General features: G+C 29.2%; 1 protein-coding gene across 3 annotated transcripts in view; it reads left to right on the forward strand.

Annotated features, from left to right (window-relative positions):
- The window catches only part of trio (trio Rho guanine nucleotide exchange factor), a 220,188-nt gene extending 204,585 nt beyond the window's left edge, over positions 1-15,603 (forward strand). For 2 of the 3 annotated variants that reach the window (XM_085813909.1, XM_085813910.1), the window contains 3 exons: positions 9,381-9,552; positions 14,370-14,415; positions 14,948-15,603. In XM_085813909.1, coding sequence (XP_085670035.1) covers positions 9,381-9,552; positions 14,370-14,415; positions 14,948-14,966 — 237 coding nt within the window. In that variant the 3' untranslated portion in view covers positions 14,967-15,603. Of the gene's footprint in view, positions 1-7,013; positions 7,142-9,380; positions 9,553-14,369; positions 14,416-14,947 lie in introns of those variants that run through there. The other variant, XR_015040424.1, reaches the window with a different exon arrangement.
- The last annotated feature ends 1,066 nt before the right edge of the window (positions 15,604-16,669 follow it).

Here is a 16,669-nt window from a genome sequence, read left to right on the forward strand (position 1 = left end):
ATCGGTTACATAACATAATCTTACGGAAAAAAGGAGTTTCTTCTGATTTTTTTTTAGTCCAATACATGCTTTCTTCAGGTTTCTTCTGCGTCAAAGGCAGAGAAAAGTGTCTATCCAAACAAGAACATCCTGCCCTGTCTGTACAACATAATTTGGAAATGAAAGTGGACTGATATTGGAAATAGCTTGAGAAAAGATTTCATCTAATGTTCTATCATCCACAACTTGTTTTAGCCTATCCGACTGGGAAAGATCTTAATGCAAGCTAGTATCCACTTCATTAGGGTTTATTTTTTCCCTTCAAAGAACTAGTTGTCCTACTTTGAAATTGGATTTTGGTTGATTCCATTTAAACTGGTTTGCAAATTATTGAGATATTCTGCACTCCAATATTTCCAGAAATTAGCTCTAAGTTTCTGAATTAAGCTCCACCTAGAAGACAAGTCAAAGGTTGAAGATCTGTTTGGATCAGCAGAAATAGGTGATAACGGTCAATTATTGTATAAAAATTCTTTTCATTGATTTTATATTAGACTCCTGCAATCCTCTAAAATGTGGTGAAGGAGGAGGAATGAAATTTCCACATTATGCCTTCTTTGAAACTAAAGCATTGAACAGAATCCAATCTTCAAATTATAAGGAGGTTATCAAGATCATTCTCACTCCATTGGAGTTTTTAGCATTATTACTGCAAGCAGTGGAGGGTTTGTACTGTTTAGCAATAAACCTTCTAAAACATGGTAGAAATGCTTCAGTATACAAATCCAATACTGTTTCTAAATGAGTAGCCTTTGTATTAAAGCATATAAATATCATGATATATGATTTTAAAATAACTGTTGATCTTTTCAAATTAAGTTTGGTAATAACTGATTCTGCAAAGTCTAGTCCTATTTTTTCGAATGCTGTAGTTATTACTGCTTTATCTCTAGGTAAATCTCTCACCATTTGGTTTATAGTTTAGTTTCCTCTCCAAAAGCAAGTCATGCATTTATATAAAACACATCTAATTCTATGTTGTCTAGAAGGTACCTACTATGATTGTCTAACAAGAGAAAGTATTGTATTGTCTGAATTTCTGAATGAAGAGATTTTTTGTGATAATCTGAGTAATTCAGCGAAATGCTGTCCGTTTGGTAAAGGAAGTTGATGTGCCTGAACTTCTGAAAGATTGGAGAGACTTAATCTTCCACCAACTTGTAAAAGCTTATCTCTGACAAGAAATACATTTAAAGATTAAACCTTACTGTTACTTGGAACTGGTTCTTTCGACAGCAGGCACTCAATTTCAGGTTAAAACTTAGAATGTTTTATAGATTTGACTAGCACCTTTGTTGCATACAGCAGAAGCACTTCAACAACTTTCTTTTCTTAATGGTGGAGTGATGCTTCTGTTGTTCACAAAACTTAAACAACATGCAGTAATTCTAATTAATTTATTATATGATGATTACTTTTTGATGAATCCACCCATCTAGTGATCACTCAGTGGAACTTTCACTGTGACTGTTGAATTTACCACAGTACCCTTTTGAAGTTCAAGCTTTCCTTTATCTTCGAACTCCTTTTCTGATTCTGTGAGTTTAGGCCACAAATTGATACTCTGTAATAACCACTTAGGTCCATGCCACCACATATCACTATTTCATAGTTCAGCTAATGTTATTCCTTTTATGAATTTTGTCTTCATTCCTCTGGTCGCATGTCAGCCAGATTTTTATCTCCAGGACTGGGTGATGTTTTCTTTAGTGTTTCCATTGCTTGATGTTGGATGAATGGCTTCCATTTATTCATATCACCCACTACCCAATGTAACATCACAGATAAATCTGTCCAAAAGTAAACATTCGTTTGGAGCCTCTTCTATATCTGTTCTTTGACATTTGAGGTTAATTTTGCTCCGATGATTGCTCCCATCAGTCTGCCAAATTTTCTGCATTAGTATTTTTGCCCTTATTAGTGAATGGACTTAAAAATCCAATAGGATTGTAAAGTTTTCCATTAGGATCGTAAAGTTTTCTAGTGATTTTAAGAGCCTTTCTCTTTGTGGTTAGCTTTATATTCTCCTGAACTGATTAGTTAGACTTTGTGATTTTGTCTTCAAAAGATTTTTCTTGTAATTCCATTTATATACCAATACCTTCTGTTCCAGAACTTTCTGGATTTCACCATTTTCATTTTTGTCAAATAATTTCTGCATATTCACACAATTTGTATTCCTTTTTCACCTGTTGAAACTGGTATCTTTCAATATATTTTAAATGTCTTCATATACGAGTTTAGCTTTGTTTTTATACAAAAATAAATTTGACTTGTGTACGTATAAATATTCATTCAGTAGTTTAATGGCTGTCTGATTCATTTCTTTAAAGGTTTTATGTGGTGTTTGATAGTAGCGGCAAGCAAAAATAGACTGAATGCAGTGCCAAACAAAATGTGAGTCATCTTAAGCACTTTCATGTTGGGTTTATCATTTATCTGTCAGGTTATTTGCCAATAAAAATCTCACAGCATCCCTGTGCTCAGGTGACAGAGAAAAATTTGGAGAAAGACTTGTTCAGCATTAGCAGTAAATGATGTATTATGTGTATGAAATTCTATTAATATATCTAACAATGGTGCATTTAAATTAGGACCGGAATAGAAACAATCATTTAAAGAATGTTCATTTTTTGAAAGGCTAGATGCATTAACAGGGTTCGTAGTGGTCCTTATAAGAGCTTATAAGTCCTTATATTTGAAAATAAAATATAAAGGCCCTTATAGGTGCTTACTTTTTCTTTAAAACCTTTTTTTTTTTTTTTTCTTTTTTTAAGTGGTGCTTATTTTTTGCTTTTAGTGCTTTTTTTAAATGAACGCACAATTTTTCTCCGTACCAAAGCCGAAACTAAATAAACAACTTTTCTTCCTAATAAAAAATGGAATGTCCGATGGTGAATCATACTCCCGGAAATAGCTTTTCCCCCTTTCTCTGCATTAACATAGCCTTTGGTGTACACGGAGAGTACAGACAGGTGTCCGTCGTTCTGTTGGTCAAAGAATTGCGAAAGCAGTAGAAAATTCTGGTACATTCGGCATTTTTTTCCTCCCACCCAAATACTACACACATTTGAATTTCTATCAAGATCTTAATAATTTGCATTCTCGTTCTGCTTGGTCAGTTCATATTCGTGTTTATTATGATCGTTATGCTTATATTATGAGCATATGTATGAATGTTTATATTAACATAGTTGCAGTAACTGCTGAAGTATAGTAAACTTCCAAAAATGGTTGTGTTTTAACACAGATGAGCTTTCTAATTAATAATATTCGGAATGGCTTAAATAAAGGGAAAGTAATCGAATAGTCAAAATAATTTCATTTTTTTGGGCCGATACATTATACAGTACGAAGATTGGGAGGTTCTTCCATTTCTTCGCAAAATCTCGTTTTTTGAAACTGTTACAATTCGCTGCAAAACAAGCAGCGGACCTTTTTTTTTGTCACTTTCCAATCTGGATTGAATAGGACTAAAAGTTCTGCGGTCTACCATCTACCAACCCAAGCGAAGAATGATTCTATTCCGGAAATTTAACGCAGTCTGTTCAAAATTAGAATGAAAAAACACCCCAGATTGGTAAGTCTCTTTTCCTTTATTTAGTTCTTTATTCTCCCAATACCAGCAGCTGTTGAATCCGATTGCGTAATATCATGTAGGGAAGAATTAGGGTGCACGTATTGCGCAATAACGTTTGCAATATTTTACAGAGATAATTAATTTGATGTTCAGTCCGAGATTTGTTTATGAACACTTAAAAGAGTTTTACTGTGCTTTCTAAGCAGAATATTTTTTAGTTCCATTGGTTTATTTTTATATGATGCACATATTGAAATGTCAAAAGCATTTATTTAGCGGAAAAATCTAAAGAACAGCTACAGTCTATCCCCCCCCTCCGCTCCTCTTTTTCAAGTTATGCTCGACTGTCCGAATATTCGCCAATTTTCAACTATGCGGGTAGTTAAGCTTTTACTGTTAAAGGATGACTGCATGAAGCAAATTTCTGTCATCTGATTTCAGAAATGTTCCTCTGTTTTACTTAAATTACTTTGCTTGCAATATCTGTTAAGGGTCTGATATACGATGAAAATTTAGAAAATGTTCAGAATTTAGATTTAAATTAGTTAAATAATAATATGAGTGGAAAAATAAATTGTATTTATTATTAAGTTCCAAGCAAATAGAATAAATATGCCTTATTATTATTTATTTCCTCTATTTTGAACTGAAATTTCATCATTAAATCTTGTAATATAGTTTAGTTCTGCATAGTTTTTTTTTTTCTCTCATTGGAAACCACTTCTGTAAATTAAACTGTTATTTAAAATTTAAAAAAAAAAAAGTAATTATTTTCCATGGTTGAGGTAATGCTTATTCTCTCTTAATAAATACTGCATTTCTCATATTTTAAATGATGAGTCTAATTTTTGAAGTTATGCAGTTGTGTATAATGTAATTAGACAGGTGCTTATTTTTTTTCTTAAAATTTGCTTGAAAAGTACTTATTTTTTTAACTAAAATGTGGCTATGAACCCTGATTAAATTCAACTCTTAAGGGTTTGTCAGGTTGAATAACTGGCTGGTGAGCCATGTATTAAATTCTCTCTGTTTCTTCAGAGCTTTGAGTAATTTCCTCAGCTATACTTATTTTTAAATGCAATAATTAATGGATCATTTCTCAACATTTTAATCAATTTATTTAGGCAAACTATGGCATTCAAGAGATTCATTTTCAAATCAGATGATTTATTATTATTATTATTCCTCCAGAGGATCACTTTTTTTTTTTTTTTTTAATTTGACAGTTCTGTTTTTTGTCAAAATATCATTATCATTCCTTGTGCAATTCCCAGAGCTTCTAATTCTCAAAACTGATTTAACTATGTAGAGATTAATTTATCATCAACAACAATGTCCATACTTAGTAATTCATAATAAGAATCAGGTGGCCTTGAAAGCAGCATCCAGATATTGTTTTTGAAGCTGCAAGTTTCTTTTTAGCCCAAAGGTCATTGACTCAGAAAGGCTTTTAATTTCATTTTGGCGTTTTGTATCAAAAACTTAAAATGTCCATTTCACTTTTCAAATTGTTGCCACCAAATATTATTGGCCTGTATTATATTTAAAGAAATTAAATAATGAAGAATTTGCATAAATGTATGTATGTTTCTCTCATTGTGAAAGAACAACTGTACCTAGAGCCATCAAATTTGGAATAAAGTAATCCTTCCCCAAATATGGGCATTTCAAAGCCCAAATTTGGAATTTGTTTTCTTATCTATTTAATATTTTGTAAAATTTTTAATGAATTTTTGATTAACAAACTCAACAATTTCAAAGCAAGCAATGTCAATACTGTATGGGGGGGACTGTGTATCGGAAATTCTTAAGATATGCTTTTTTAAAATTATTTTGTGATATTGCTGTTGAATTGAATTTTGTGGTTTAAGTGCAAAGAACATGATATTTAATAAATAAAGGTAAGATATTTAATAAATAAAGGTAACACACAAAGCCTTTAAAAAAGAGCCCTTTTGGGCATAATATAAAAAGTCTGAAATTTTGTAATTTTATTTTTATTTATTAAAATGTTTAAGTCTACCTGTTATTATTTCATGATAGTTATCTGCACCTATAGAATAGCAATATTTTTGTCACTGTATTCATAAAAATCAGCCAGCTATAATGCTCTGAATTCTTTGTTTATTTTGGAAACTGAGATATGAGGGAAAGGTTAATTGGTTGCACATGTTTGTTTAATTTCTAAAACTTCAATCTTTTCACCCAAACCTGTTAGTTAGCAATTTTATAGCTGAATTGTAATTCCCATTTGTAAGCAGAAGTCCAGAAATGGCATTAAGGGCTATCCTATCTAATAGCATTTTTAAGTAATTAAATTTATTTACTTTCAGTAATGAGTCATTGTTATGGATACCTACTTCATACTGACTCCAAAATTCAAACCATTTGCTTGAATCGCCAAAAAATTTATTTATAGTCAATTTAGATAATTTCATTAATAAAGTTTTTGTACTTCTATTCAGAAGATAATTAGAAACGGACTCATTTACTCTTTCATTGGAATAATTAATTATCTTTAGAACTTTCTGTTAAGTCTTCTGTTTTAAAAATTAGATTACTCTTCTATTTTAATTGATTATCATTATATTCTTCTGCATCAAAATTCTGTAAACTTGTTTCTTTCAGCATAAAGTTAACAGTTAATTGGATATTTTAAATTTTAATGTTCAACTGGTTTAATAATACCTTTAAATTATTAGCTGGCCTTTTTTTTTTTTTTTTCAAGTTTTCTAACCTGTTTTACTAAAAAGCTTTGTAATTGGGCCTTTTTCACTAACTTTTTTATCAGCTTTTCATTGTAAATAAAGAAAATAAACGTTCTTACCTTTTCAGATGTGTAACCAACTGTTTAATGGAATTCAAGTCTTGACACTTAACATTTCCTTTGAAGTACTCATCAAATAATCATTAAATTTTCTTTTTAATTCTCTTTTCTGGCTCACAGGATGCGCCAAAATGTGGACAAAAGACAATAATGGGATAGCATAACAGAGTTGGATGAATCTAAATACCGCATCTAAATTTCTACATGTGTGGTTCAGTGGTATTTCTGTCTAAATCCACATTCAGTCTAGTTTAAAAGGAATTTATTAGAACACGAAAACAAATCAACCTAATCTAGAATTTACTTAAATCTCATCAGCAGCATTCATGCTGCATCAAACAATTCAAAAGTAAGTTCCAGAATTCATGTTGTTGCCACTGAAACATTCTCTAAATCAGTGTGCTTCTGCTGATTTTTGCATTGACATCCAGAGGCAGAAAAAAGTGTCTATTCAAACTGGAAGTTTTATTATTTATGCATGTTTTTATAAATATTTTGGAAGTAAAACTTAAAATGCAGTTTTTGGTTTGCTTTGTTTTGTTAAATTTTTTTTTTTTTTTTAAAAAGGTCTCATCAGCTAATTTTAGATTGTGCATTCAGCCGACATGAAATTTGAATTAGAAACCACTGATATTTGCCATGATAACTTTGCATCAGGTTGCAGCTTTCTGTTCTGTGTTTAACGTAATATTTTTGTGAGTAAGCGTATTCAGTTTTTATTGTGAACTTTACATGAACTGTAATAAATGTAGTCTTATTAGCTTTTCAGAATCATTTTCGGCAATTGAAACTTGGTACACTACTGGAAAATTCAAGTAAAATCAGATGATATAATATTTACTAAAATGAGTAAATTAACAGGCTAAATTTGTATGAGACTTGCTATCAAATTAATTGCAGTGTTACAGAAATCATTGTAAACTTACTATTCATATTTGCCCAGTATAATAATGCTCTGTCTTCATCCCAGTGGTTGTGTAAAATTAAACTGTTCATTATTTGTTTGAAACTATTTGTGAATGCAAGTTATTGTAGTTATATAAAATTATATGAAGTTATTCATTATAAGGCTATTTTGTTTTTCATACTCACTATTATTATTGTATTATCCTGTGTTTGTAAACCTAATTTTGAAAATCACAAAATACAGTTATGTACCAAATTGCAGACCATCTGTGGATAGTTTAGTAATAAAATCAATTATGACCATTTCTGCAGAATTTCACAAGAAAATTTACTGAAATACATCTAAAATCAATAATTGGAGCTCAATTTGTATTTATGATTTTAGTGTAATGAACTTCATTGTTGATATTTTTTCTCTTGGTGCTGTCAGATGTAAAATGCTCTTTTCTGACAACTGTTTCTATTCTATTCCTAAATTGCTCTCACCATTTCTTTTATTTGTATTTACAGTTTGCTAATATTGATAAATCTTTTTAGCTAATTTAGAATTACGCCCAATAACACATATCAGAATTCCAGTATATATTAAACTACCAATGTGTGTGTATGTGTGCACATGTTCATGCATATATGCTTGTGATCTATTTTCTTACAAATACAGCTGAGTATGCCTTGGCATGGCTATAAATGTATTGGAAAGAAGCTTTTAAAAAACTTTTCTAATTTATTCATTGATTATTAACATGTCTTCATTATTGTTAGCATAAGCGAAATAGGTAAAATTTAAATCTTGTTTGTTGTCAAATAAGCATTAATATTTATGAATTACTCTTCATGAAAGCTAACTGTATGGAAGTCGTTATTAATTATTGAGAATTTGACTAAATTATATAAAAACTTTTATGTTGTATATGATCTGAATTCTTCATTACGGAAAGATAGTTAATGATTAATAAATTAATTATAGACTAGAACCTGCCGCTGGTTCTTGTTTACATTAAGTTTATGCATCATTAATATGACTACTTTTCAGTATAAAAAGTGCTAAAATTGGATGTATTTCATTGGAAACTTGATTATCTGCCACTCTTTTTGCCAATAGAATAAATAGAATGATTGAATGCTTGCATACACATACACTAAAAACAGAAAAAAGTTGTAATTTAAAATAGACTTAATTGGTTAGTAAAGTATAATACCCTTTTTTTGGTCAAACTTCGAATAAAGAGAAAAATACTGCTTTAAAAATGCAGTACTGCACTCTAAAATAAAATTGCACTTAAATTTCCATTAAAGTTTACTATGCAAGTTACGAGTATTATGTTTTTCATGAATAATTACCAGTCTTAATGTATTAGTAGGATTCTATATTTCATTTTTTATGCATACTTCTTGGCTGCAATATATGCAGTACAACATTTTATTTTAAATTAAGTTAAAAATTAAAATCTTGTAGAAAAATTATTATTTGTTATATTATTGCTAGAAATTTATTTTAACTTAGTAAATAGTCTGATGAAATATAAAGTGACAAATTTTTTGTTCTAATTTTGATTGTTGCCCGTACTGTGCGAAAAATGGATCTTCATTATTGACTAACCGTATCTATCCATGGAGAAATGAGTTTTGATGATCCATTACAATTCTTAGCCATTTAATGGGTGACTAGATGGGGTTTTACTCTTGTACATAAAAGAAGCCAATTTTCTGTAGAAAGTTGTGCACAAAAGCACCCTGTCTATTACAGGCAATCTTGGTACTCATGCATAATTAAGTATCTAACATAATGAACATAGGTGGCAAGTTTTAATTAATATTTTGGAGCAGCAAGTAGTGAATGTGACAAATGCATATCTGATCTTGCACTGTTTCAGCTTCTAATGTGTAATCAAATATATATTACAACTTTTGTGTTTATTTACTGAAAATTATATGAACTAAAAATCATATATTTAATGCTAATCTGTCACCTAAATAACTTACTTAAAAGTGATTTTTACTAGTTAAAATTTTTTATATCATTTTCAGATAAATAAGGTGCAGTTAGAGGATTGTAAAGATTCTAATAAATTTCTGCTAATATCAAAAGACTCTCCAAAAAATGAAAGTTTAACCTTACAAGGAAACAGCACAGAAATTGCCCAAGAATGGAGAGATAAAATAAATTATGTAATAAATATGCAAATGGATTATGTAAAATGTAAGCTATGAAATATTATTTTTTTTCTTGTATTTAGTATTAATTTCTTTTAGGATATTTTTCTTTAATTTAGGAGCAGAATTGTTTATTTATGATTTGCTTGTTAAAATTGTTGTGAAATGCATAACATTTAAATGCCTTATTATAGGTCAATATAAATTATTATTTATTATAAATTTATTTTTGAATCCATATGACAAATCTGGTGTCACTGTAACTATCTGTTAATTTCATCAAGATTCCTTTTCACATACCATCTTTCATTGGGAATGGGACTATTCGCCATTGGGCTGTTTTGCCGTCGGGACATTTCACCGTCAAGACATATTTTTCTTTACATGACTATATTTTGTCTTGCTGTATTATATTAAGTTGATTTAAATTAATAACTCTATTTAGTTTAATAAATAGTTTGTGTACAGTTTCATACAAATACACCATTACACATGACATATTAATTTTAAGAGAGTAAGGTGCTTACAAGATTCAAAAGTAATTCCGTTTTCTATTCAGATTTCATATAAATATAAATTTCCTGCTCATATGAGTGATTTCTCTGAACTAACCGATTAAAATTTCAAGAAATGTTGGCAAATCATGTAAATATTTACCCGCATAATTTTAAAATCGATAGTATAACTTCTGTTATATCAAATCTTCTGTTATATCAAATGCTTAGCCCCAGTTCTCTTTCATACTGACATAATTTTCCAACTATGTGTAATTCCTTTATAGCTCATATTTGTAAATAATTATATATATTAAAAGCAACCTTTATTAAGTATACGAAAGGTAAACAGAATTATTAAATTAACTAAATTTATTTAATATGAGTATAATACGGGAAGGTAAAATAGTCATGTAAAGATAAATATGTCCCGACGGTGAAATGGCGACAGTGAAAAGTCCTAGACCCTTTCTCATTAGTAGTTCTAGGAAGTAGTTTAGTGGTTGTCTGCATCTTTTGGAATATAGTTTTTCATGTACATGCATTTTTTTAATTTATTTCTAACAGACAAAATATTCATTTAAAAATAGTTTAAATAAATAATTACATGTATGTGTATACATGTGTAATTTATTTAATTACATAGAATACTAATATTACATAAATGAATATTTAGTTAGTTAGAAACTCTTTGTAAATAAATATTTATTTAGTTAAAATTAGTTTCTTTGAAATTTATAAATACTATTTTGTGAAATTTTTTGAGTTCATCCAAAATTTATTTAAGGTCAAGCACACCATGTAAGCTGATTAATCGGGAGTCTTTAGTAAAATTTCCTAATTTAACATAATTTCCAGTTCCTGTTTGTATTAATTAATCAAGATTCACTTCTAATACAAGTAATATATATATGCATAAAAGTTTAGTATTATTAACAAATATAACAATAAAAAGCATATATTAAAACTATTCTCATTGATGATCTGAAATTTAAATTATTTGAATATGGGAGCAAAATTTGGAAATTTGATTTAGTCTATGTACATTGCACAAAAAAGGGGGGCAGTTCTATATCTCCCGTTCTACTGGGCCGATTGACGAAATTCAAATTGCGTTTTCCATGTCTCGAAAGCACGACTTAGTATATATATTAAATTTATATATAGCTTTGTTCTAACATAGGTATTTTGACACAAAATCGAACTTTTTCTGAAATAACATACCAATGTTTTTCCATATTTCAATTCTATGACTCAAATTATGCCTAGATGTTAAATTTTGTAATTTTTGGTGAGAAATTTATGGAGAAATTTTTAAAATTTATCTTAACGAATTTTTTTCACTTTGCACCAAGAAAATTCACTTGGCAAACTTCTTAATTTATAGCAACCTATTTTCCTTTCCTTTTGTACACGAGCAGAAAAAAGGTCTTCGTTCATATTTTCAAATAATTTTAACAAAGTGCATAAACTACATTTAGCGTTATTATCCTTATAATAAATATGGCAAATTTCAAATCACGCCAATATGTAAATTCACGTATATCTTGAGAAATTTTGAATAGAAAAATGTAATTTTTTGCAGATATGCTTAGAAATATACTTAAAGGGGATGGCAAAAATTTTTTAGGTTATAATTCAAAATTTTTGTTGAAAAATTTATAAAAATTATTTAAAAATACAAATTTAAAAAATAAATCATAAAAAATAGGCAAATTTTATTTGGAATGAACCTAACTTTTGAAATGTGAAAGGAATAATCAATTAAGTTTAATTAAAAAAAGAGATATTAATAAATGTATATCAAATTCAATTAAGATTGAGGAGCTAATATTTTAAAAACCACTCGTGCGATTTTTTACAAAACTTGGCAGTTTGTCATAGTTAGAGTTGTAGAATCGAATTACAGAAAAAAATTGGCATTTTATTTCAGAAAAAGGCTGATTTTGTGTAAAAATACCTGTATTAGAACAAAACTATATATAAATCTAATACATCTTTTAAGTCACACTTTCGAGACATGAAATACTCAACTTTAATTTCCTCAATCGCCCCACTAGAATGGGAGATATAGAACTGTCCCCACTTTTTTTGTGTGTGCAGTGTACATTAAATATCCTGTAATTTCATATATATATTTGAAGGAACAGAAGTTTTTTTTTTCCTTCTGATACATTGGCTGTCAGTTAGCACTGATGTGATGATCATTACAAAAGCACTTCTTTTTGTATCTATGTATAAAATATACATGCACACAAAAAGCCAAGAATATTGAATTCAAAAGCTTTGCAGTTGCACCGAAAAACTTTATATATTTACCATTTAATTTAATTCTTGAAATCTAAATACACATTATTTCATTGATTGTGCAACTAAAAATATAGGTTATTGCAGAATGTCCTAACAAAATGGGAAGTTGGAGATATTATCATTTACTGTCAGGAGCATGCAAGCTATAAATATTGGTTTGGCAACTAAGTAATTGTGGATTTCACTCATAGATGGCTTCAGTTAAATTTTTAGGGTTGCAGACATAGTACAAATGTAAAACATATTTTGTTATTTGATAGTTGGCAATTCAGCTGTCAATCAGTAAAAAAGGTTTTTTGATCGGTTGCGTAGTTTTCGTTTGGCGTTCGTAGAAAAATGGAAAATCAAAAGGAACATTTTTGTCATATTTTGCTTTTTTATTTCCGCAAAGGGAAAAACGCATTGCAAGCTCATAAAGAGTTATGTGCTGTTTATGGTGACGAAGCCTTAAAAGAACAGCAGTGTCAAAATTGGTTTGCCAAATTTCGTTCTGGTGATTTTTCACTCAAAGATGAAAAACGCTCTGGCCGTCCAGTTGAAGTTGATGATGAACTAATCAAAGCAATAATCGATTCGGATCGTCACAATACAACACGTGAGATTGCAGAGAAGCTTCATGTATCATATACATGTATTGAAAATCACTTAAAACAACTTGGCATGTTCAAAAATTCGATACATGGGTTCCTCACGAACTGAATGAAACGCATTTAACGCAACGCATTAACAGCTGCGATTTGCTAAAGAAACGTAATGAAAATGATCCATTTTTAAAACGACTGATAACTGGCGATGAAAAATGGGTTGTTTACAACAATATCAAGCGGAAAAGATCGTGGAGCAGGCCAGGTGAACCAACTCAAACAACATCAAAAGCTGATATTCATCAAAAGAAGGTTGGTGGGATTACAAAGGAATTGTCTACTTTGAACTCTTACCACCCAACCAAACGATCAATTCTGATGTCTACATTGAACAACTAACGAAATTAAACAATGCAGTTGAAGAAGAGCGGCCCGAATTGACAAATTGAAAAGGTGTTGTATTCCATCATGACAATGCAAGGCCACACACATCTTTGGTCACTCGGCAAAAATTATTGGAGCTTGGTTGGGATGTTTTGCCACATCCACCATATAGTCCTGACCTTGCACCATCTGATTACTTTTTGTTTCAATCTTTACAAAACTCCTTGAATGGTAAATATTTCAATAATGATGATGATGTCAAATTGTACCCGATTCAGTTTTTTGCTAATAAAAACCAGAAGTTTTATGAACGTGGGATTATGATGCTGCCTGAAAGATGGCAAAAGGTCATTGATCAAAATGGGTAATACATTACAGAATTAAGTTATTTAGTTCCATGAAAAAATTGTCTTTGATTTTCTAAAAAAAATCCACAATTACTTAGTTGCCAACCCAATATTATATGCTGTGCAAATTAAATATGTATATACTTGTGTTGCAAAAACTAACACCTGAATTTAAATAAAATTTATGATTCTTATTTTTAAAAATAACATCAGTGCACAAGAACTAGAGCAAAAGAAAGAATTAACTTTCATTCTATATTTCTAAAATTTAGTAAAAAATAATGCTGAAAGTTGAAAGGTTATTTTTGTTCACCATAATGACTTATATTATGAAGTGAACTATGAATTTGAGGAGTGCTATTTTTAAAAAAAAAGCTGTGTTTAAATATGTTTTTTCACTCCCTTTTTTTAAAATTTGAGAATTAAGTAAATAATTATTATTCAATGTAGCTTAGAACAATTTATGAATATGATTGTTTCTTTTAGGAACTTAAAATTTTTCAATTTCAAAAGCTACCAATTTAGCATGTAAATCTACTTAAAATGTATTTTATTTTAAAATTAATATTTAAAAAGGGAGTAAATGTTATTCCTTCTACTTGAAGTACGTAACTTTAAGTGTATTTCATGCAGTTGTTATTTAGTTGATTGAACAATGAACAAAGTAAAATGTTTTTTACATTAATTTGCATAATAATATTTAATTTGGAATTTTCAAAATTAATTTTTGATTTTATTTTATAGCTTTACAGTCACCTGTGCATTATCCATCAGAATTAAATTCAAGCAGGTTAGTTTAAATTGCAGATAATACTCACATGATTTTTATTAAATAATTATATGATACTATGATTAAAATTTATGAACTTTCAAAAGTTAGTCTTAAATTCAGGATTTTTAGATATTTTTTCCTTTTCAAACAAATTTGTTAATATGCTCAATAAGAATGGTTTAAAACACATTGACCTGATTTAAATTCAGTATCCATTAACTGTGTATTAATTTAATGTAAATGAGTTAAGAAAAGAAATCAGTTTTAGAAAGAAAAAACTGATCTTGTTTTCTTAACCATTATAATTATCTAATGTAGCTGTAGTGATGATAATGATAGATATGCTGGAGTATGATTTTCCTTTCATTATTCTTGTAACTGAAAGGAGTCTTATATGTGTTGATAAACTTAGACTTTGTGTTTGTAAACTTTTGTGTTTGTAAATTTCAGAAATAAAGTAGTTAGAAATCAGTTTTATCATTTTGAATCATTCTATATTTTGCATAATGTGATATAAATCGTCATTCTCTCACTTTTTTTCTTTTAATAGTTCTCAAGTGAACTGCTGACCCCGGCTCAATGGGAAAGGTTATTCAGTTTCTTAAATATCATTCTTTGTATTAAAATCATCATGCTGCCCTGTTGCAATGTAATCATTAAAGAAAAAAATTCCATGAGGTGCCTCTGGGAAACTCTGCTGGATGAAAGAGCTCTCTTAAGAGTCCAACAGGACTCCCCAGTAATTTATGCAAATATATTTCATCAAAACAGACATTTTACATGAGGAAAATTTGTAATTAACAACACTGAAATTATGTGTCTTCATCATATTTGCCAATATGTTGAATATAGTGTAATTTTATTTACAGCTTTCAGCATGGAGTTGACATTTGCAGACTGTTTTGAATTGTCTCCTCTGTGATGAATTTATGTATGTTCTTTCAAAGATTATGTTTAGCATTTATTGAAGATGCATTGTACATATGTAAATAAAACTTTTTAGATGATTTGACATTTTGCCTGCTAAGCTTCATAAAGTGCAATATTGCCTGAAAGGTCTTTAGTCACTTTCCTAGAAATTGTTTTCTTTATGTGTAATTCTTAAAAACATGTTTTTTCAAGAAATTTGCCTTTGAATATTTGTATACTTGTTATACATTAGTTTTGATTTTTTATAGTTAATTAATAAAAAATATGCCAAAAGAATTTGTTGTCCCATTTATTAATGTCATAAGTTTTAAATAAGCTGTCATTTAATTTCATTAATTGCTATTCATTTGTAATAAACCCATATGAAATCTAAGAATGCAACAATTTACTTTGTTATAAATTAACTGGAACTAAATTGTAGTATGTTCATAAGCATCCATCATATAAAGTATTTATTGTATCTGAAATAAAGGTGGAAGAAATGGATTTTCCAGTGAAAGTAACATAAAAAAATCTGATGTGAACACCACGAATTCCTTGTATGGAATTTTAAATTATACGCATTTTTTCTTACTTTTCATTTAAATTTATTCCCTCTAATTTCATTAGAGATATATTTCTCATTCAATTAATTCAGTTCTCACTTCACGACAAAGCAAAAATATGAAAAAACTCAAAATATATGTATTAAAAATTGAAAGATATAGAAAAACATAAAACACCAAATACAGTTAAAACAATTTAAAAAGAAAATTACAATCAAAATTACAGTTCTGTGCCAAAAACAAGCAATCTGGCAAGAAGGCAGATTTTTCGGTGAACAAAACTGAAAGTTTACTTTTGGTCTCGCTTGGCAAAAAGACACTGTGAAGGCATAGAAATTGACTTAATTTGTTGTGGACGCTGAGTCAATATATTAGATAATTTAATAACTTAAATGATAATTCCAGAATGGATTTAGCATAATTTAATTCAAAATAATAAAAGAAGACGTTACTTTGTTGTTACGAAGCTTAGTTTCTCTAGATTGGCAACAAATCCATTATTCTGTTAAATTTCAAATGTAAACAAATATGGCTGCTATGGTAAAAAAAAAAAAAAGGCTTAGCATCACTTAAAAAACTTTTTAATTGTTCATAATTCTACACTTATAATGTGGAGGTTAACCGAAAGATAAGAACATAATTAAAAAAATGCACAATTTACAAACATATAAGAAGAATAAAGAAACTGAGCTCACTGAGCCAAGTAACAGAGTGGCTATTATATATACATATATTTATACACTTTTGGTGCGGCCGATTGTGACCAAAATATGAGGTGCGCTTCTACATGTTATAGC

The sequence above is a fragment of the Stegodyphus dumicola genome, chromosome 3, assembly GCF_044657685.1.
Source record: "Stegodyphus dumicola isolate Sdum_Otavi_A_Nest chromosome 3, ASM4465768v1".
Lineage (NCBI taxonomy): Eukaryota > Metazoa > Arthropoda > Arachnida > Araneae > Eresidae > Stegodyphus > Stegodyphus dumicola.